The sequence below is a fragment of the Bos indicus x Bos taurus genome, chromosome 10, assembly GCF_003369695.1.
Source record: "Bos indicus x Bos taurus breed Angus x Brahman F1 hybrid chromosome 10, Bos_hybrid_MaternalHap_v2.0, whole genome shotgun sequence".
Taxonomy (NCBI): Eukaryota; Metazoa; Chordata; class Mammalia; order Artiodactyla; family Bovidae; genus Bos; species Bos indicus x Bos taurus.
Genome location: NC_040085.1, coordinates 86569303 through 86591961, shown reverse-complemented (window position 1 = coordinate 86591961; position 22659 = coordinate 86569303). Strand labels below are relative to the sequence as shown.

The 22659-nt window shown below is 41.4% G+C and overlaps 1 protein-coding gene across 1 annotated transcript in view; it reads left to right on the top strand.

The window, feature by feature from the left end:
* SEL1L (SEL1L, ERAD E3 ligase adaptor subunit) overlaps nt 1–22659 on the top strand; it is a 64725-nt gene that overhangs the window by 22863 nt on the left and 19203 nt on the right. Inside the window, exons 4-12 of the mRNA XM_027552587.1 lie at nt 4428–4595; nt 5973–6078; nt 6899–7061; nt 13007–13060; nt 13151–13210; nt 15517–15598; nt 15980–16134; nt 18806–18862; nt 21149–21217. Coding sequence (XP_027408388.1) covers nt 4428–4595; nt 5973–6078; nt 6899–7061; nt 13007–13060; nt 13151–13210; nt 15517–15598; nt 15980–16134; nt 18806–18862; nt 21149–21217 — 914 coding nt within the window. The remainder of the gene's footprint in view (nt 1–4427; nt 4596–5972; nt 6079–6898; nt 7062–13006; nt 13061–13150; nt 13211–15516; nt 15599–15979; nt 16135–18805; nt 18863–21148; nt 21218–22659) is intronic.

Genomic DNA, 22659 nt, shown 5'->3' with positions numbered 1-22659 from the left:
AAAAATGAAGAAATTTGTAAAGCCAGAACAGTTGCCTTTATTTGTGTGAATCAAGAAGTTGATGTTTTTGTTTTGAATTTTAAAATAAAAATGAGGAAAAGATGTAAGTATTCCAGGGTATTTCATTCAGAACCAACAGCAAAATTCTAGCCACGTTTGTTGTTTTAAAACATGCAACCTACAGATTGCAAATAATACTTTATTCAGGGACCTTGCTGAGGGCTGCAGTGTGGGAGACAGCCTCTCAGGTCGCTCTGAGGAACTGCTCCAAAGAGGCAAGGGCAGAGCCAAGATATATAGGAGTTGTTGTTGGGCAGGGTCAGGGTGGGGAGGGAATGCGGGTAGTCAGTCATCAAAAAATTACTGCTAATCACAAAAGTTGAACTTCTCAAGTTAATGATTTTAGTGCTTTTCTGTGTTTGAGGAGATGTAGGAGTTTGGGCTCGTTGAGATTATCCCTGAGATAATGGTACCTGAGATAATGGTACCTGAAAGACCCAGTGTCCTGTTTTTCTCCACCCTCTGTCCTCACCAACATTCAAACATGCTGTAATATCTGAACATCAGAGAAACCAAAACCTGACCCCCAGTGCCGCTCCAGCACTCTTGCCTCATAGCAGTCTTGCTTGGAAAAGGGGTCTCTGTCCACTGACTTCAGTTCCTCTCTTTCCATTCTTGAGTCTGAGTGGAGTGAGGCCCCGGTCCCCCGCCAGACCATTAAATCCACACCCCTCCAGGCACATCCTGATGGCTGAAGACCTGGGCAGTCCTTGGTCCTTATCTTCCCGGCCCCTCAAGCGTTTTTTCTTTTTTCCTTTCTCTGAGGACGCTTTCTTCACTTAGCTGCGGTTCCTCAGAATCTGTCCGTTGTTGAGATAGAAGGTTGCCCCAAGGACTCAGCTTTTGTCTTCTGTGTCTCCACTAGTCTCTGGTAACCTTTGAGTCATCGGTGTGGACGCCCCTCTGTAACAGCTGCACTGTGGTTGATTTAACCAACCCTCTCTTCCTTACCTCTCTGAGTTCTTCTGGGGTTTATATTTTTAAAATAATGATGATGTGCAAACACTCCTTGGACATACCTCTCTGTTGTATCCTTGTGAGAATGCTTCTCTAAGTAAATATCCCACAATTGAAAAAATCTGATCTAAAGGTGTATGGAACTTTTCACTTCTAACAGATGTTATTAAATGTCCCTCTACACCCCTGCCAATAGTACGAAATTTACGTTCCTGCCATTTACCTATATTCTGGCCAGCGCTGAAGGATTACATATTCAGGTAGGGTAGGTTTTTTTAGGGGGAAAAAAATACCTTTCTAGCTTTCCTAAATGATTTTAATTGAGAGAGCAAATTTCTACTAGTTTAAGTATAAAGTGTTCTGTTCATCATTATAAGTTCTCAAATACCATAAGCTTAATATCTTACTCCCACAGTCTAAATAAATTGTGATGCTATGTCATTTTTGCATGAAGGTTCAGAATTGACTTAATGGCACAGTTTTCCCTTTTGAGTATCAGATTTGATTGCTGGCTGTCATTAATTCAGATTGCATAATCAGTCAGCTTCCATATGCCAGAGCAGTGATTACCATTGTTTTTAAAACTAGTACTGTTTTCATGGCTGTTTTTAAAATTTAAATTCTTACAGAATTTCTCCATGGAAAGAAAATTAACTCAAATTAACCCTATTGTGAGGAATACCTGAGATAATTGACTTGAAACTAGCAAGCCCCAGTCAGTAACTTTTGGAAGACTTTAGGTAATAGCAGTTTCCTTATGGTGGCTTTGCTTGGAGAAGATAACTGAGAAATACAGATTTTCTGTTAACTTACTTATAATCACATTACTTGACCAGTGTATAATTTGACCAAGATTTTTCAGTTTAACCCAACTGATGAAGCAGGTGTACTCTGGGTATTCTTCTAGCTTAAGTTAATGCTGATTCAGTAGTGGATTAAAATCTTGTATTGCCTTTGGATTCTCTTTAGTTTCTTTTCTGGTGTATCGTTCCATCACATGAAAGAATCCTTTCATATATTTGAACTTCTTAAAAAGTACAAGTTTTGGCAAACTAGAATTCTTATGACAAGCTATTTGCCTTTAAAACAGAAATTTCAGTTTTCATAGGAAAAAATTAAATATTCGTTAAACCATTGGATGTTTGAAGTTCAAGTTTACAAACTGCAGTTGTACAAATAGCGTCTTTCTAAAGCAGATTTGACCCCGTTGGCAGTGCACAGGAGTACCTTTTTCGGGTTCTATAGTCATAGTGACCCCTCTGAGGCTGTGGATAAAGGATGCTTTGCTTATAGGTTGAATTAAAGATCATTTCTTAAAAAGTAGACAGATCAAAGAAGAAGTTACTGCCTCTGGTCAGTAATTATCAGGATGGTGAGTGACTTTTATCTGGTATAAAATGTTAGAAATTCATTTGCCTCTCATAAGTTACTGAAACTAGTTTTCAAATTAGCCTTAGGATGTATTCTTCTTTACATTGGAAAGAAGGAGCGTACATTTTCTAGCCTTTCAGAGCAGACATGCCAGTAATAATAACAGATGTGCCATCTCTTAGACTCATCACCTTAAGTGGCAGGCACCGTGAGGAGCCCCTTACGTGTACTGCGTCAGTTCGTCTTTGTGAGTAACTCTATGTGGCAAGGACTGCTGTCCCTATTTGTAGATTAGGAAGTTGTCTGCAAATACTTTTATGAATAAGAGAGATTAAATGACTTACTCAGAGTGCACAGGTAATAATCAGTAGGGTTTGAATTGGGTGTTCTGACTCCAGAACCTATACTGTTACTTACAAGCTCTGCTGCTTAAGTAAATTTTCCATGTAAAAGCAAACCAGTGGACGCTGACACGTATGTACGCATACTCATCGAGTGTGGTTGGAGACCAGGCTCAGGCCTAGCCCTTTGGCATGCTCTTACACTTCTCACTTGGCATTCTTACGCACACTCTCACATTGAAATTTATCTGTGACCTGGAGGCCTTTTTTTTGCGGGGCTACAGCTGAGAAGATGTCTGAGATATTTTCTCTTGTTTTGTTTAGCTGCCTTGAATGTAGCAGGAGCAAAGCTTAATCAGCCTCTCTCCTGATCCACTCCATCCCTGCCCAGTCACCTGCTCCTCCTCTAGTGTGCTCTGTCCTGGTAGGGACAACCCGGTACTCATCCTGCAGCCTCGGAGCCTGGGCACCTCCCTTGGCCTCTCTCTGTGCTCATCTGCGCATCTAGTCAGTAAGTAGGACCATCTCTGTTTGCTTAGCATCACTTGAGTGCATCCGCTGTTTTCATTCCATTGTCTTCTTGAGGCTGTCATCACCCCTCGATTAGACCATTGTCATAGCCTTTAAACTGGTCACTTGGCCTCCAGCCTGGCGTTCCATTGTCCACTCTCGAAAGTGTAAGGATGAGCATGTCACTCCTTCATTAAACTCTTGAGTTTCCATTGTTCTCAGGATGAAATCTGAATTCCTTAGTTAGGTTTGTCAGGACCTCTCTAGTCTGGCTTCTTGGTGCTCCTCTGGCTTTTTCTTTTGTCCCCTTTGATACTCACTCTACATGTTCTGAGACGATGAACTTGATTTTCTCTTACGCACTGTGCTCTCTTTCATTTGATTCTTACACACTTTCCCCCTGGCCTGCAGTGCTGCTCCATACCCCATCCCGGAGCATTCCGTCCACCACCTCCTCCTGGACACCCTTGAGGTTCAGTGTAAACTTCAGTTACTGGCGGGGAGGCTTTCCCCTCCAAAACATCGGTCATACGTTCGTTTAATGTCTCCCTTCCTGGTAAGGCAGCAGGTTCTCCGTAGCGGAGACCTCAGTTCCACCTCATTTCCAGCCCCTGACATAATTCCCAGCGCCTGGGAGATACGTGGAAAGAACTTAGAGAACAAATTAGAGATATGGTTTCTCCCTTAACAAGCTCAGAGTCTAGTGGGAGCCAGAGTATAGTGAAGAAAGAAGCTCAGTGCCGATGATCAGTCCTGTAATAAAACGCTGTGGGATCACAGAGGACTATGTGAGTGATTAACTTGGCCTGGGGGAGCAGTTTCACTGTGTAACTTTATATTATAGAAGAAACTGACAGCATTCAGATTGGGGGAAAAAAAAGAGTTGTGCTGAGCAGTGGAATTGACTCAGTTGTGTTTGCTTTATTTGCTCACTAGTTGAGCGGCTGTACTTTTGACCTTCTAAGGTTGTTATCTCAAGACAGAATTTTAACCTAGATGTAGAGCTAGGTAGCTAGCCATGCTCACTAAGTTGACTGACCTCGTTGTCCCTGAACAGAAATCAGCGCTGGCTCTTTATGTTCCCCATTACAAATCACATGTCTGTGTCTCTGGGTTCTCATAGCTGAAATCGACAGTGTTAATAGCAGAGGTGCTGCCTGTGCTTCCATGTTTTCCTTGCCTTTGCAGCCCTGACCGCCATTGAAGGCACAGCGCACGGGGAGCCCTGCCACTTTCCTTTCCTGTTCCTGGATAAGGAATACGACGAGTGCACCTCGGACGGGAGGGAAGACGGCAGACTGTGGTGTGCCACCACCTACGACTACAAGGCGGACGAGAAGTGGGGCTTCTGCGAGAGTGAGTGTCGTTCAGCAGAAGACAGGTCCACGTCGTGTGGCGTCTTGGCCAGCAGTTCAGAGGCCTTTTGGTAGCTGTCTGTTTTCTCCCTCGCCGAGCAGCGTCAGCACTGATGCTGTGGCTGTCCCTTAAAGCCTGGACGTCAGCACAGGAAGCGGGCCGTGTCCCTACTTCCAGGCCATCACCCAGCAGCTTGTCACGCTCCTGCCTTATGTTGAGCTGGTTTTCCAGGGTGTGTGTGGGTTGTTCTGAAGACTCGTAGGCAGGCTACTGAATTAATTAACATGAAATGTTTTTTTGGCAACAAAGGAAACAGAACATTACAGTAAAGGTTAACTAATAGTGGTGAAAAGAAATACAGAGAATTCCTTTTCTAAATACTTGAGTGAAATGCACTGTGCTAGGTTAACATTTGACAAGTACAGTATATTTAACTGTGTCAGTACAAAGGGGCTGACTTCTCAAGGCAAGCTGTATTTTCAGGAAAAACTTGAAGATAAAGAGCAACAGAAAACCTTGAACATATCTCAGTTGATACCAAATGACATTTTCAGAATAGTGGCTCTGGTAGAATATTTAAGCTGTCCTAGAATATGGCATCTTACATGGTCCATCTTTGGAGGTAGGCCAATACGATTAAATGCTCCAGTTTAATACATCAGATTTTTTTAATATTGTAAAAGCAACTCACTTCTGTTTCTATAAATATTAGTTCTAATGAAATATCCATATGTCTGTCATTTGATGAGTTACAGATTTCTATTAAAATGATATATTACAATAGCAAAATAACTTTTGCGAAATTTATGATAATTCTATTATTTTCAGGGTTGTATTAATGTTAATGTATAGGAGAAAATAGACAACTTGAACATTAAATTGGGATCTATAGTTAATAAAAATCAAAATTTTTTATTAATTTTTTTAGCATAATTAGTCAAATACTTTTTCCTTGTAAAAATATACAGCATTTCAGGTGAGGCAGAAGTGTTCTTTGACAATAATAATATTTTTCTGACTTTATTTTCCTGTCCTGGTTTTAGCTGACCTTGGCATATATAATCATAAGCTCTTTGTGAAATTTTAGTTAAATTGAATACAAAGTTAGAATTACTAGCAGAAAAGTACCTCCAAAAGCAGACTGAGAGTGCTTTCTCTGAAGGAAAGTGATTTCAACAAATTTTGTTTCCCTGAGTCCTATCTTTTGTCAGATAAAGGCCATACTTACAACCATGTATCTTTAGAGTCAGATTTTGAAATGGTGAACAATCATGAATTGTGTTTGCATGCCCACCCAAGAGAAGGAATGTGTTCTGATGTCTGACAAGTAACTGGTGCAGAATTACCCATGTAAATGCAACTGACGTTTTGTTTCAGCTGAAGAAGAGGCTGCAAGAAGACGGCAAATGCAGGAAGCGGAAATGATGTACCAGACCGGGATGAAAATCCTCAACGGAAGCAACAAGAAAAGCCAAAAAAGAGAGTAGGTTGCACAGCCCACTCCATCCTTCCTTTGAGCTAGGCCCTTGCTGAGATAATGGCTGAGTGCTTTTTAAATGGAACGTACTGCCAGAGATAAAAAGATTTCCTAAGTTGCATTACAAGAAAACTTAATATGATATATATGGACATTGGGGACATTACTTTTATTAGATTTTAGCTTGTTGGGATAAACAGGTCATAAATACCAGTCCTAAGAATGAACTGCGAGCAAATGGCTGTATATGATTAAGCTGTAGTCATTTCTCAGTGCCCGGAACACATACTATTCAGAATTCAAAGTGACATAAAACAAACAAAAGGAATTGTTGTCAGGTGTTTTCTGGGGGTTTTTGTTTTTGCTTTGTAATTTTCATACAGACAAAGTCTAGAATTTAGAAATGAAGGAACATAAAACAAGTGACTGTCCTCTAACATTTTGTGTCCCCTAATTTCAGCTGACTTTTGCTATAGTCTGTGCAAAGATTTTAAAGACAGTTGTAGTGGTCATCATTGGATTTTTTTACTGGAGACCATATTATTACTGTTCTGACACTGCAAATCAAGTTAACTTTCTTAATAGAACGTTTTAGGATTACTGTTAATGTAATTAGAATTCCAAGATACTCTAACAACAGAACTGGTATCCTACGTAAAAACGAAAGTAGCCAGAATGTTTTGTAAGTAACACTGCTTTAGTAAAACTATCAAAAGGGTTCTGTACAGTAAGGAAATTAAGCTACATTTTACTAGATCTTGAAAACAAATTTTAATGGTAATTCCAAAATGTTGCTAATTTGTTTTTTCATTACTTGTGTTTACAGAGCTTATCGGTATCTTCAGAAGGCAGCAAGCATGAACCACACCAAGGCCCTGGAGAGAGTGTCCTACGCTCTCTTGTTCGGTGATTACCTGACACAGAATATCCAGGCAGCAAAAGAGATGTTTGAGAAGCTGACCGAGGAAGGCTCTCCCAAGGGACAAACTGTGAGTGTACTTTCTATGGAGATCTCTCTGCACACAGTGCTGTTGTATTTTAACAGCCTGATACTCTCGTTGCCCTGACTTCCTTTAACAAGTAAGACTGTAAATATTAATTTTGTGGCAGATTATTTTACCAGTCTTCTTGGACAGTCTTTTTTCTTTGTTTGAGAACATTTATAGTCAGTAAGGCATTTTTACCCCACGCCCAAGGTAAGAGAAACCCAAGTAAGACGGTAGGTGTTGCAAGAGGGCATCAGAGGGCAAACACAACTAAACCATACTCACAGAAAACTAGTCAATCTAATCACACTAGGACCACAGCCTTGTCTAACTCAGTGAAACTCTCCCATGCCCGTGGGGCAACCCAAGATGGGCGGGTCATGGTGGAGAGACTTGACAGAATGTGGTCCACTGGAGAAGGGAATGGCAAACCACTTCAGTATTCTTGCCTTGAGAACCCCATGAACAGTATGAAAAGGCAAAATGATAGGATACTGAAAGAGGAACTCCCCAGGTCAGTAGATGCCCAATATGCTACTGGAGATCAGTGGAGAAATAACTCCAGAAAGAATGAAGGGATGGAGCCAAAGCAAAAATACCCAGCTGTGGATGTGACTGGTGATAGAAGCAAGGTCCGATGCTGTAAAGAGCAATATTGCGTAGGAACCTGGAATGTCAAGGCCCATGAATCAAGGCAAATTGGAAGTGGTCAAACGAGATGGCAAGAGTGAATATCGACATTCTAGAAATGGACTGGAATGGGTGAATTTAACTCAGATGACCATTGTATCTACTACTGCGGGCAGGAATCCCTCAGAAGAAATGGAGTAGCCATCATGGTCAACAAAAGAGTCCGAAATGCAGTACTTGGATGCAATCTCAAAAATGACAGAATGATCTCTGTTTGCTTCCAAGGCAAACCATTCAATATCACAGTAATCCAAGTCTATGCCCCAACCAGTAACGCTGAAGAAGCTGAAGTTGAGCAGTTCTATGAAGACCTACAAGACCTTTTAGAACTAACACCCAAAAATGTCCTTTTCATTATAGGGGACTGGAATGCAAAAGTAGGAAGTCAAGAAACACCTGGAGTAACAGGCAAATTTGGCCTTGGAATACAGAATGAAGCAGGGCAAAGACTATAGAGTTTTGCCAAGAAAATGCACTGGTCATAACAAACACCCTCTTCCAACAACACAAGAGAAGACTCTATACATGGACATCGCCAGGATTTGAAATAGCTCAACTGGAATTCCATCACCTCCACTAGCTTTGTTCGTAGTGATGCTTTCTAAGGCCCACTTGACTTCACATTCCAAGATGTCTGGCTCTAGGTCAGTGATCACACCATTGTGATTATCTGGGTCGTGAAGATCTTTTTTGTACAGTTCTTCTGTGTATTTGGACATCACCGAAATCATGGACATCATGGACATCACCGAAATCAGATTGATTATATTCTTTGCAGCCAAAGATGGAGAAGCTCTATATAGTCAGCAAAAACAAGACCAGGAGCTGACTTTGGCTCAGACCATGAACTCCTTATTGCCAAATTCAGACTGAAATTGAAGAAAGTAGGGAAAACCACTAGACCATTCAAGTATGACCTAAATCAAATCCCTTATGATTATACAGTGAAAGTGAGAAATAGATTTAAGGGCCTAGATCTGATAGATAGAGTGCCTGATGAACTATGGAATGAGGTTCGTGACATTGTACAGGAGACGGATCAAGACCATCCCCATAGAAAAGAAATGCAAAAAAGCAAAATGGCTGTCTGGGGAGGCCTTACAAATAACTGTGAAAAGAAGAGAAGCGAAAAGCAAAGGAGAAAAGGAAAGATATAAACATCTGAATTCAGAGTTCCAGAGAATAGCAAGAAGAGATAAAAAAGCCTTCTTCAGCGATCAATGCAAAGAAATAGAGGAAAACAACAGAATGGGAAAGACTAGAGATCTCTTCAAGAAAATCAGAGATACCAAAGGAACATTTCATGCAAAGATGGGCTCGATAAAGGACAGAAATGGTATGGACCTAACAGAAGAAGAAGATATTAAGAAGAGATGGCAAAAATACACAGAAGAACTGTACAAAAAAGATCTTCACGACCCAGATAATCACAATGGTGTGACCACTGACCTAGAGCCAGACATCTTGGAATGTGAAGTCAAGTGGGCCTTAGAAAGCATCACTACGAACAAAGCTAGTGGAGGTGATGGAATTCCAGTTGAGCTATTTCAAATCCTGAAAGATGATGCTGTGAAAGTGCTGCACTCAATATGCCAGCAAATTCAGAAAACTCAGCAGTGGCCACAGGACTGGAAAAGGTCAGTTTTCATTCCAATCCCAAAGAAAGGCAATGCCAAAGAATGCTCAAACTACCACACAACTGCACTCATCTCACATGCTAGTAAAGTAATGCTCAAAATTCTCCAAGCCAAGCTTCAGCAATATGTGAACTGTGAACTTCCTGATGTTCAAGCTGGTTTTAGAAAAGGCAGAGGAACCAGAGATCAAATTGCCAACATCCACTGGATCATGGAAAAAGCAAGAGAGTTCCAGAAAAACATCTATTTCTGCTTTATTGACTGTGCCAAAGCCTTTGACTGTGTGGATCACAATAAACTGTGGAAAATTCTGAAAAAGATGGGAATACCAGACCACCTGATCTGCCTCTTGAGAAATCTGTATGCAGGTCAGGAAGCAACAGTTAGAACTGGACATGGAACAACAGACTGGTTCCATATAGGAAAAGGAGTACATCAAGGCTGTATATTGTCACCCTGCTTATTTAACTTATATGCAGAGTACATCATGAGAAACGCTAGACTGGAAGAAACACAGGCTGGAATCAAGATTGCCGGGAGAAATATCAATAACCTCAGATATGCAAATGACACCACCCTTATGGCAGAAAGTGAAGAGGAACTCAAAAGCCTTTTGATGAAAGTGAGGGTGGAGAGTGAAAAAGTTGGCTTAAAGCTCAACATTCAGAAAACGAAGATCATGGCATCGGGCCCACCACTTCATGGGAAATAGATGGGGAAACAGTGGAAACAGTGTCAGACTTTATTTTTCTGGGCTCCAAAATCACTACAGATGGTGACTGCAGCCATGAAATTAAAAGACACTTACTCCTTGGAAGGAAAGTTATGACCAACCTAGATAGCATATTCAAAAGCAGAGACATTACTTTGCAAACAAAGGTTCGTCTAGTCAAGGCTGTGGTTTTTGCTGTGGTCATGTATGGATGTGAGAGTTGGACTGTGAAGAAGGCTGAGGGCTGAAGAATTGATGCTTTTGAACTGTGGTGTTGGAGAAGACTCTTGAGAGTCCCTTGGACTGCAAGGAGATCCAACCAGTCCATTCTGAAGGAGCTCAGCCGTGGGATTTCTTTGGAAGGAATGATGCTAAAGCTGAAACTCTAGTACTTTGGCCACCTCATGGGAAGAGGTGACTCATTGGAAAAGACTCTGATGCTGGGAGGGATTGGGGGCAGGAGGAGAAGGGGACAACAGAGGATGAGATGGCTGGATGGCATCACCGACTCGATGGACATGAGTCTGAGTGAACTCCAGGAGTTGGTGATGGACAGGGAGGCCTGGCGTGCTGCGATTCATGGGGTCACAAAGAGTCAGACACAACTGAGCGACTGATCTTATCTGAAGGCATTTTTGCAATTGTATCTTCCCAGAATTATATTTGCACCCAGCTCTGTGGGGATGGACGCTCCTGTGGTTAGGAACCTTATAGGCCTTGACCTGAGTACCTCTGCACCCAGTTGTTTATCTATATGCTTTATACTGTCTTTTCATTATGTTTATGTGTTTTCGTGTAAAATAAGCAGTTTTATGTAGTTGAGTTTATTCATCTTTTTTATGGTTTCTGGGTCTTTTGTCCTACTTATAAAGGTATTTTGCCCACTTTAAAAAAAATGCCTTCAGTAATAAAGATTTAGCAATAGTGTGGGGTTTGCTTAAAGGTAAAATTTCTGGTCACAGAGGAAGTCTGTTTTCAGGCTATATAAGTAATAATAAGCATTGTGACCATTGTTTTCTACAGGACTGGTAACCAGTCTGCAACTCTTAGATAGTCTTGGTTTTGGTTTATAAACAGGTAATGTGTTAATTGCTCCCCTGTGTTTTCAAGGCTTTTTCCCCCTTCTAAATGAGTTTAGGTGAAATTCACACATACATTCTTTTTTTTTTTTTTTTTTTCATTTATTTTAATTGGAGGCTAATTACTTTACAATATTGTAGTGGTTTTTGCCATACATTGACATGAATCTGCCATGGGTGCACATGTGTCTCCCATGCTGAACCCCCGTCCCACCTCCCTCCCCATCCCATCACTCAGGGTCATCCCAGTGCACTGGCCCTGAGCACCCTGTCTCATGCATCGAACCTGGACTGGTGATCTATTTCACATATGATAATATACACACAGATACATTCTTCATCTTCAGACACATTCCATTCCGAGAAATGGCCTTACTTTTAAGACCTCTTTCTGTTTAATAATAGAACCTTACAGTACTACAGTGCTTTTTTACACTTGCAAAGCACTCTGTCCACTGTAATTAAAGCTCGCTGATGAAACAAAGCGCAGAATCACAGTGGCTTCACACAACCAGGAGTTATTTCTTGCTCACGCCAGGTCCCGTGCAGTGCTCCTGCCTGAGCCAGTCTTCAGATGATGGCTCAGGATCCAGGCTGCTTCCATCGTGTAGCTGTCCTCCATCCAGAGCACAGGACTTCCAAGCCGTCGATCAGGGAGAAGGGGGAACTGGAGGAGCCCAGGATGTTTTCAAGGGCCAGGCCTGAAACTGGCTTGCGTCCCTTCTGGTCACATCCAAGGTAGTGGCCCTCCCTAACTTCAAGGGAGACTGGGCAATACAGAAGAGCTCAGGGATTTGGATGAGAATAGCACCTGCCTTTACAACTTTAGCTTACGCTTTCACGTCATCAAGGCTGATCCTCAGAGAGCAGAGGGTATAACCTTACCAGTGCATTGTTTGCTTGATTGGTGTTTTTGTTTTGTTTTGTTTTTAAGAAGTTGTATATGCTCTAGCAAGGAGAGGTGACTTTTTCCCTTCGCCCCTTAAATTTAGCCCCTTGCTGCCTCTTTTTGTTCCTAGGATAGTGATTCCTTTACCCATTATCAGGCTTCCCTGGTGGCTCAGCTGGTAAAGAATCCACCTGCAGTGCGGGAGACCTGGGTTCGATCCCTGGGTTGGGACCGAGGAGGAGGACCCCCTGGAGGAGGGAAAGGCTCCCCACTCCAGTATTCTGGCCTGAATCTGGACTATACAGTCCATGGGTTCGCAAAGAGTCAGACATGACTGAACAACTTTCACTCACCCATTATCATTGTGTACCACCCTCTACATAGATAATATATTGAAAGAAAATTTTGTTTTTAAATTTATGACAGCACTGGGTCTTCATTACCACACGCAGGCTTTCTGTAGTTCCACTGAGCTCGGGCTTCTCAGTGCGGTGGCCCCTCTTATTTCGAGCACAGGCTCTAGGCTCTCGGGCTTAGTTGCTCCGTGGCATGTGGAATCTTCCCAGACCAGGGATGGAACCCATGTCTCCTGCATTGGCAGGCGGATTCTTACCCACTGTATCACCAGGGAAGTCCAATAGATAATATTTTAATGTAATGATATAGGAGGCATTTTGTTTTCATAGTAGCCGTTCCCCAACAATCAAGTAAGTCATATTTAAGTGTGTTCAGCTTTGGTTTTCTTAAATTGTCTTTAATCTTCAAGCTAAATTTTTTTACTTGTTTAAACTTACATTTCATTGTATAATTTGTAAAACCTTTAATGCATTTCTGAGGCTTTTTAATTCCACAATTGTGCATATTTGCAGCTTTCACATTTTTTAGCATTTAAAGACCTTTGCATCTTCTTAAAGCTCATGACTTTTATCATTTTGTTTCAGGCTCTTGGCTTTCTCTATGCTTCTGGACTTGGTGTTAATTCAAGTCAGGCAAAGGTAACTCTTGTTGAGACTTCATTGTATACACAGTGCGAACTGGGTGACTGTGCACCCGTGTTCAGTTAAGCATCTTTTGTTCTTTCACAGGCCCTTGTTTATTACACATTCGGAGCTCTTGGGGGCAACCTAATAGCCCACATGGTTTTGGTAAGTAAGATTTAAATGGAAGGTAAAAAAATTGCTAACAATTATAATAACATTAATAATTGCAAGTGGCCACCACTTTTCTAGCTTTCATGATTACAATTTACTTACATTTATTAAGACCCAATATTCAATTGAATGTCCTTAAAATTCTTGTTACTGGATAGAGCAGTTGAATCTGCATGTGGATGAAAATTGGTAGAGTCCATGATTTTTCATTAAAATGATTAGTTTGGCTGATTGCCCTTAAAATAAGAATCTGATAAATGACTCTTTCCCAATTTTCTCTAAGTTGGAATTGTTTGTCAGAATCATTTTTTAGATTGGATTATGGCAGATTTTACGTTTAAATCGATGATGGACTAACTATAGAAAGAGCCAGAGTATTCTTTATATGTTACCTGACAGTGCTGATCATTTACATGGCTTGTGGTAAAACATAGCATCTGACCTCTGCGTGCTTTTCTTCTGAGGTGTTTAATCTGCCTTCTGCTTTATAAATTGACTTTAAGAGAGTCATGTGACCTCTGGCCCATATGGGTGGTGGTGGTGGTGGTGGTTTAGTCACTAACTCATGTCCGACTCTTGCGACCCCATGGGCAGTAGCCTGCCAGGCTCCTCTGCCCGTGGGATTCTCCGGGCAAGAATACTAGAGTGGGTTGCCATTTCCTTCTCCAGGGGATCTTCCCAACTGAGGAATAGAACCCAGGTTTCCTGCATTGTGGGCAGATTTTTTTACCAACTGAGCTGAGGGAAGCCCCTGGCCCATATTACTATGTTCCAAATGAAGGTGTTAAGTTCTTGCAGAAATAAAAAGAATAGACTGAGCAGAAATAAGACCAAAAGCAGAGAAACAAGTCCAAAATCTGGAAGGGGTCAACAGGCCTGGTCACTGATAGGACTGTGAGACTTAACAAAGAAGGAAAATCTGGTTTTCTGGCCAGCTGGGTGGATCCTGGATACTTTTCCCTCTGTGTATTCTAAAACACTGAATACTTGTTGTTGGGCTTCTAGTACAATAAGATCTAATGCCAGCCCACAAGCAGCGTTTATTCTCGAGAAGGAGACATGAGTAGGGAGACCATTACAGTACAGCATGGGAACATCAAGGAATCACGGACAGGCCCCCAGCCCACGCTGGCATGGGAAGGAGAGGGAGTTAGGGAGAGCCTTCTGAAGAAAGCAGCAGCTGTCGGTGGAGAAGGGAATGCCAGGTAGATCGTCACCAGGACAGGCCGACAGGGATCGTGTAAAGGGCTGGACGTCACACCAGGGAGCTTGGACTTGGTCCTGTTACAGAGGTAAACCGTTTTCTAATATGGGAAAAATGAGAGTGTCGCTCTAACCTTCTGAAACATTCCTCGCTAACTTTGAAGTTTTTCCATTTGTTCGTCTCATCTCCAAAAATGTTATTGCTCCCACAGTCATTGAAACGTTGTTTTTAGATGAATTTTCAGAAAACATGAAGTATTTTTGACAGAAATCTCATTTTAAAGCTGTTTACCAATCTTCTGGAGAAGGCAATGGCACCCCACTCCAGCACTCTTGCCTGGAGAATCCCATGGACGGAGGAGCCTGGTGGGCTGCAGTCCATGGGTCTCGAAGAGTCCGACACGACTGAGCGACTTCACTTTCACTTTTCATTTTCATGCATTGGAGAAAGAAATGGCAACCCACTCCAGTGTTCTTGCCTGGAGAATCCAGGTATTACTACACGTGTTATTGTATACTTCTGCCCTGAGGACTGTTAAAGTTGGTGAAGTTACATGAGTCTGTGTGACTCCAGAGAGCTCTGTTCTCTTCTCTTCTTCATAATTGGCTGTCTTCCCCTTATTCTGAAGTCATTTATTCCTGGTACTGCTGTGTCTGTCTCTAGTAGTTTCTTGTCTTCCCTAGATTGCTAGTTGGTTGCTTCCTTAAGAGTTATTAATGCTTTGGAAAATTAATCGATTTTTGTTAAAATTGTGTCTGAAGCAAGATTAAAATCTTGTCTAAAAGCAAGCGCCTAGGTAATTTTCTCGTATAGGTAAACGGGCACACACTGCATATAGAAAGTTGATGGCATCTATTTTGATTGCTCTCAGAACTTTAGTATCTATTTCCCAGGTCTTAGCTGTAGTCTGATTGTTAAAAGTTGCTGAATAAGTTACCTCAGAATGTGGCACTCAGGATAAATGAGGTGGCCATGTGTTTGTATCAAAGGATAGTACTGTTCCCCTCTGCGAGTGGTTAACTTTATCTGTTCCCACTAGAATGCCACTGGAGCATGTGAAACTGCCCTCTTCTCACTGAGGTTGTATTTATTACAGGGTTACCGATACTGGGCTGGCATTGGGGTCCTCCAGAGCTGTGAATCCGCACTGACTCATTATCGTCTTGTGGCCAATCATGGTACTTGCTTTTTTTGCCTTTGATGTTACCAAAAAAAAAAAAAAAACAGAGTTAATTTTAAATCTGTTGTACTACTTGAAATACTGTGACTGGCTTACTCAAGTGGAATCGTCTTTACACTAGTTGATTAGGAAGTACTTTTAAAAAGTTTGTTTTGAAAAAAAAAATAAATAAAATAAAAAGTCTGTTTTGGATTCCACTTCTTAATATTGTGTGGGAAAGCAACTGAATTTCGTTGAGATGACTGTTTCGTACTCCGTAGACCACAATAGAAGAAGTTCCTTTAACACCGTGTCTGTTGGCACTTGGAGCTGGAACGGCACTTCTCACTGTGGGACCACCCCTCTGACTCATCCCCGTGTTGCTCTGCCCCTGTTTCAGTTGCTAGTGATATCTCGCTGACGGGAGGCTCAGTGGTGCAGAGAATACGGCTGCCTGATGAGGTCGAAAACCCAGGAATGAACAGCGGAATGCTCGAGGAAGACTTGATTCAGTATTACCAGTTCTTAGCTGAAAAGGGGGATGTGCAAGCCCAGGTATGTGTTTAAAGGTCTCATGCAAGGTTCACTGCCTGTGTGTTAAGCCTCCGGGGGCAAGCACTCGGAGCTATAACGTTTTCACTGAGCTATTATTAGCTATAAACGAGTCCCATTTAGTCTCCAGACCTTCCATTTGGATTCGTCTGGGTTGTGACCCGTGCATTGATGGGGCCCTAAAAGCTGGCCGGGTGACTCCAGCGTGCTCCGAGGTTGGAAACTGTTGCTCCAGTGGAGCGACATTACAGTGATGACGAAGGCTCTTCCTGGAGTCACCAAGATAAGAACTGTCACTTCCTCTAAACAGAAAGTCTCTGGAACACTTGTAATTTCAGATGCTCTTCAGAGCTATTTACCATTCATTTCCTTTGCGTATCTTATCTATAATTTTCTCAAGGTCAGGGACCGAAGTAGGCCTGTTTAATGTGAACTGTGTGACGTACATCAAAGTGGCATGTGTGATTTGTTGTGTCATGGGTGGTTTTGATGATATTAAAAGAAAGAACTTCACCATCCATCTTTTTTTAAGTTGACAGTTCTTTTCTGATTTAGAAACGTATAGGGATGAGCAGTAGATACTTTTCCAATTAATTTTAAGACTAATAGAAGCTAACACTGTAGATTAGTTTGGCCAGGTTTTGAGTCTTAAGCAAAAAAAGAAAAAGTCTTATGGCATTTTTTTGGTATCAGCTTGTTTTGTTCAGTATTGTTTCTGAAATCAATCCATGTGTTTTCGCATAGCTATAATTCATTGATTTGCATTGCTATATAGTATTTTGTTGTATGAAACTACCACAATTTATCCATTTTGTTCTTCCCAGATTTGGGCTATTACAAATAATAACACACACAGCATTATTACACACACAGCATTATTATGCACACATGCATAATACGTCTTCTGCAAATCTTGTCTCAAATTTTCATAGCTTTATAGAACTTGATATCTGATATAAATACATTCTCCCACTATCGTGTTTTCATCATATTTAGCTCTGATATTAATTTTTTTCACTCTTATATAATTTAGAAATGAATTGCTTCATTTCCGTATACAGTCAGCCCTCTGTATACTAACCATGGATCAAAAATATTCAGAAAAAGTTTTTTTTTCCCCAGAAAGTTCCAAAAAGCAGACTTGAATTTGCTACACTTCAGTAGCTCTTTACATAGTATTCACAACTATTTGCATAGCATTTACATTAAATTTTATAAGTAATCTGGAAATGATTTAACATGTACAGGAGGTTGTGTGTTGGCTGTACGCATTTTATGCAAGAGACTTGAGTATCTGAGAAGTTTGGTGTCTGTGCAGGGGAGGGGGGTCCTGGAACCAGTTCCCTGGGGATACCAAGGGATGACTGGACATGAATTTTCTATTTGCCTTTTTTGTTGATGGAGTCTTTCTTAATCCATTGTAGTCAGAATATGCTCTTTGCTGTTTGTTGTTTGGGATTTCTCGAGACTTGCTTTATGCCCCCATCACTTGGTCAGTTTGGGCAAATAGTCCGTATGCTAAAGAGAACATGAATTTCTGCAGTCGGGTATAGTGTTCTGTGTGTGTCAATTGAATCGGGTTTCTTCATTCTTTATTCAACTCTTCTGAATCCCTACTGAATTTGTCTGCTTTTTCTGTGTGGCGCGGAGACGACATGATTGCAGTTTTTCACTCTGTGGATTTCTTTTTTTTTCAGTTCTGTCAATTTGACTTTATATTTTAAGCCATGATAAGTGCATACAGACTGAATACTGTTATCTTTCTGTTTAACTAACTTTTGTATCGTAAAATGTCCTCTTTATCTCCAGAAATATTTTTGCTTTCAATCCCCTGGAGAAGGGAAAGGCTACCCACTCCAGTATTCTGGCCTGGAGAATTCCATGGACTGTATAGTCCATGGTGTTGCAAAGAGTCAGACACGACTGAGCAACTTTAACTCACTAACTTGCTTAATACTGACATAGTGCCCTACTTTCTTTTGGTTAGTATTTACATGGAATATCTTTTCTGTCTTGTACTTTCAACCTTCTAATGTTTAAGGTATGTTTTTTATGAGTAACATATGACTAGTTTTGTTCATTTTTAAAAATCTATTCTGACAGTCTTTTAATTAGAGTAATTAATGACACATTTGGGTTTTAATTTTCTATCTTGTTTTTATTTTGCTTTTCTGTGTTTCCTTTTCTCTCCTTTCATACCCTCCTTTGTTTGATTGGAGACTGTCTGTATTTTAATCCTGTGTATTTTTGAACCCCATGAGATAATTATTCTTTAATACAGTCCATCCAGTAAGTATAGCATTCCTCACAGATGTACCTTTCTGTTGTTCTTTATTTCTTGTCTCATCTGCAAGCTTCCTAAGATAATTTTCTTACTTCCTGAAGAACACCCTGTAATTCAAAAGATGTCAACTTTTCTTTAGTTTGTGTGGAAATGCGTTTTCTCACCTCTTTCAGAAGGATGTTTTGCAACTAAAAGCAGACATTTTTAATTTTTTAAAAAATATAGTTAAAGTAGAGTAGCATCTTAAAGAATTAAGAAAAGTGTTTAATATTCAGTGTTATGGACAGAACCCTTTTTGTGACCAAATGTTTCTTGTTGAGCTAATTTAATTACAGGCCAGATGCAGGTGCTATGATTTACAAACCTTGCCTCCTTTTTGTTCATTTTCAGGTTGGTCTGGGACAGCTGCACCTGCACGGCGGCCGTGGAGTGGAACAAAACCATCAGGTACCCTTCCTGATCTTTGGGCTTAGCTTTTCATGCCATGGCAAGCTGTGACGCTCCAGATGTATTTCTTGCAAAGTCAGTGACAATATCAAGCTTTGAAATTGAGTCACCATCACAAATGAGCTTTCAAGATCTAACCCCTGAGGAACCTAAAGAACAAAAACGTGGTCATACTTTGCAGTGATGCAGAAGGTTTTATTAATTCCAAAACTAGTGGTCGGTGCTGCCAAAAAATGCATAGAACAACGTCTTGGTTTTCTATAGGAATGTGATAGACATATGTCTGAAAACTCCTACTGGAAAGTATTTCCTAGAACCGAGGAGACCTCAGTGTTGAGTTTTTTATAAATTAGGCGTGTGCAGCTGTAGCAGCCACATCCATTTCCAGTCCCCAGTTTTTAATCTGTTTTTTATCAGCTTTTTGTCCTGTGTATCGCTCATCTCTTCCCTTCTGCCCGCATACACCTGTCACTTACATGAATAATTTCCTGCCTGCGTTTCCTAAGCAGTAACTTGTACAGGTTATTGCAGATATAAACGGCATCTGATGGTGCAGTTCCCTTGCTCTAATTTCTTCCGAGTGGTCTGTGATTTCCGATAGTTTGGAAGCCAAAACCCTCAGCTTGAACTCCAAGGCCTTGGACATGGCTGTTTCCCTCGCCAGCCCCTTGCTTTCTGAGTCACAGGCACAGAGACCTTTACTCGGGTCTTTGAAAATACTAAGAAGCTCCGTGTCTGGGGACTTCTGGAAGGCCAGTCCCTCTGTCTAGAGTGAATATTGTTATCCCACCTCCTTTCTTCGCCTGACAGTTCGTACTCATCCTCTGGAAGTCAGGTCCAGTGTCTCTTCCCCTAACACATCTCCCCTGATCCCTACCGCACTGCAGGAACAGGTCGTGTACCACAGTTAGGAGTTCTGCAAGTCTGTGTTCCCTACGGCCTTTGTCACTGTAAATTAGTCAGGGATGTAGTATAGTTGTTTCTCCTGCGGGAAGATGAGGTTCGAAACAGCACGGGCTGTGTCTGCCTTGTTTGCCACCTCATTGCCTGCAGCTGGTGATGCTTACTAAAGAAACCCTGTTTTTCTGCCATGCCAGTTATATGTTCTAATTAAGGTTATTTTATACACCATAATGCATCAGCTTTAAGAATTAGAGCATAACAAAATGCACTTATCACTGAAACTATACCAAATATTGATGCTTTTTAAAAATTACTATTCAGCCAGCATTTTAACAACTTTCAGTGTGTCTCGGTCATTAAAATTTCATGTTAGGCCAGTGAACACACCAAATGAACTGATGAGTAAAAATGTCAGGTGAGAGAACAGAAATCTGGTTAAGAATTTTCTGCTTTCCTTTATACAGCAAGTTTTTGGATATTTTTGGTGCTGTATGCTACCTGCCTGGGAAGCAGTTACACAGGGATAGATTTTCACGGAAGAGAAGGCATCCCCAATACGTAATCGCATGAACTCAGCCAGCACTGAGTAGTACCACGTGTCCCATTCCCCCCGAGGCATTCAGGATGCAACGCTGGACCTTACCTTTGGTTCTTACCTTGGCAGAGCTTCACGTTTAACAGAAGCATTAGTTATTTTTTTAAACAATCACACCAACAAATGTGTAGTAAATTGTGATTATTGTTACAAAGGAGACTTAAAGTGTCCGGTGGTAGGTTCCTGACTGGAAAGTAGCACTTGTCTCTGAAGAAATGTGGTTGACATTTAAGTTGAACCTTGGCGGTAAGGTCATCCCAGGCCAAAAAGAACAGATGTGTCTAGGTCGTCAGGCAGGAAGGAACATGGTGTTGGTGTACCTGGAGAGCAGTGAGCAAAAGGTGAGACAGTGCTGAGATAAAGGGTCTGATCTATTCCTTACAGCGCTTCAAGGAGCCGCAAGGTCCAGCCTGTTGAGACTTAAGAGCAGTCGCTTTGGGTGACCCCAACAATGAAAGCAGAAAGATCAGGGATGGGTGCTTTGCAGAAGTTTTGCCAGGAAAGAACGCCGCTTCGACTGGAGCCATGGGGAGGGAGGGTCGTAGATGCGCTCCAGGCGTGCTCGGCGGTGAAGGAAACAGGACTAGGGGCTGGATTGGCTGCCAGAGGGACTGGGGGGCACCTATGGCAACCAGCAAATGTTGCCTTGCCATTTATTTCAACTTGTGTGCTTCAGTGTAACAAGATTTTTTTTTTTTTTTTTAATGTTTCTGAAGTAACTATTCTGGTTAAAAGCCAAGGGCAGATTCTGTTAATAACTGATTCTTTTCATAAATTCCTTCTCGCAGAGAGCATTTGACTACTTCAACTTAGCAGCGAATGCTGGCAATTCCCACGCCATGGCCTTCTTGGGAAAGGTACTGTACGTCCTGTGAGCGTTTTCTTTGATAGCAGGAGGTGCTCACCTAGTAAGCACATATGGTGTTCATCATCTACAATTTAACAAAAGTAAGCTGGAAATAAAATTTCCAATACAAGCATATTATATTTTAAAGTGCTGCCAAGTCACTTCAGTTGTGTCGGACTCTGCGCAACCCCATGGACTGCAGCCCACCAGGCTTCTCCGTCCATGGGATTCTCCAGGCAAGAACACTGGAGTGGGTTGTCATTTCCTTCTCCAATGCGTGAAAGTGAAGTCACTCAGTCGTGTCCGACTCTTAGCGACCCCATGGACTGCAGCCTACCAGGCTCCTCCGCCCATGGGATTTTCCAGGCAAGAGTACTGGAGTGGGGTGCCATTGCCTTCTCCTTTAAAGTGCTACCCTGAGACATTTTCTTAGGTAACTTAGAGGGAACGTAGCATTTGTTTATCAGTATGTTAATTCTCCACTGACGCTAACTGTCACTGTCTGTGGCCCTGCTTTTGGTGTATGATATGCAGTAATAAGGGATTTACTCTTTACGTTGTGCTGTTTTGCTAAGTCTGTCATAATTGCCTGTTCACTTCCGTGTTGAATTGAGACGATCAGAGTGTGTTGAAATTTATCTGCAGACCTTATTTAATGTCTTAAATATGATAGCCATCACCCACTTCTCAGTGCTATTCTTTTTTCAGCCAAGGAAGCATTTAAGTCTAGAGATTAATGAACAGATTCTATATGTCACGGCATGTTCTCACCACTTCCTTTTTCATTATTTTGAACACTAACACAGTGTAAACCAATGGGTATTTTCATCTTTGGCCAAGTCCTAGGGTTAGGAGGCTCAGCTAGAATATGTCTCAGAAGCCTTTACAAAGAGAAAGATCTCATCAGTATTTGCCACACGATCACAACCGGTCATTTGGGGCCTGAGAACTTTACATTTAGACATTCTAACTATTGCAGTGTAGAAATTTGTATCACCCGTCTATTTTTGTTAGCGTTTAAGAACTTTTCTTTTCAGCCCTCTCGATTCTTGCTCTGAATTTCTGATTTCCCCTATCTCAAAAAAATATTTCCTTTCCTTATTTCCCCAATATACACATGGATAAAAACAGTACTACTGGTCATTCAGTCTTCCTTTCTCTTGGCCCTTTTATCAGGTCCCATACCTGGTACTCTGTAATCATTCAGTGCTTGGAACCTTTTAAAATAACTTTTTGAGTTACCTTTTTTCCTGAGTTTAAGACTGTCCTTGCATCTTATTATGGGGAAAGCAGTGGACAACATTGCTCTCAGCTCTCCTTTTTCTCATGTAATCACTTATTCCTAACAACTGATTGACCATTTGACTGCCCTCGGTCAGCGTGAGAAGAAAGATTTATCTTGGGGTTTAAGATTACTTCTCCTGAGATTGATTAGTGAACTGATTTTATGTA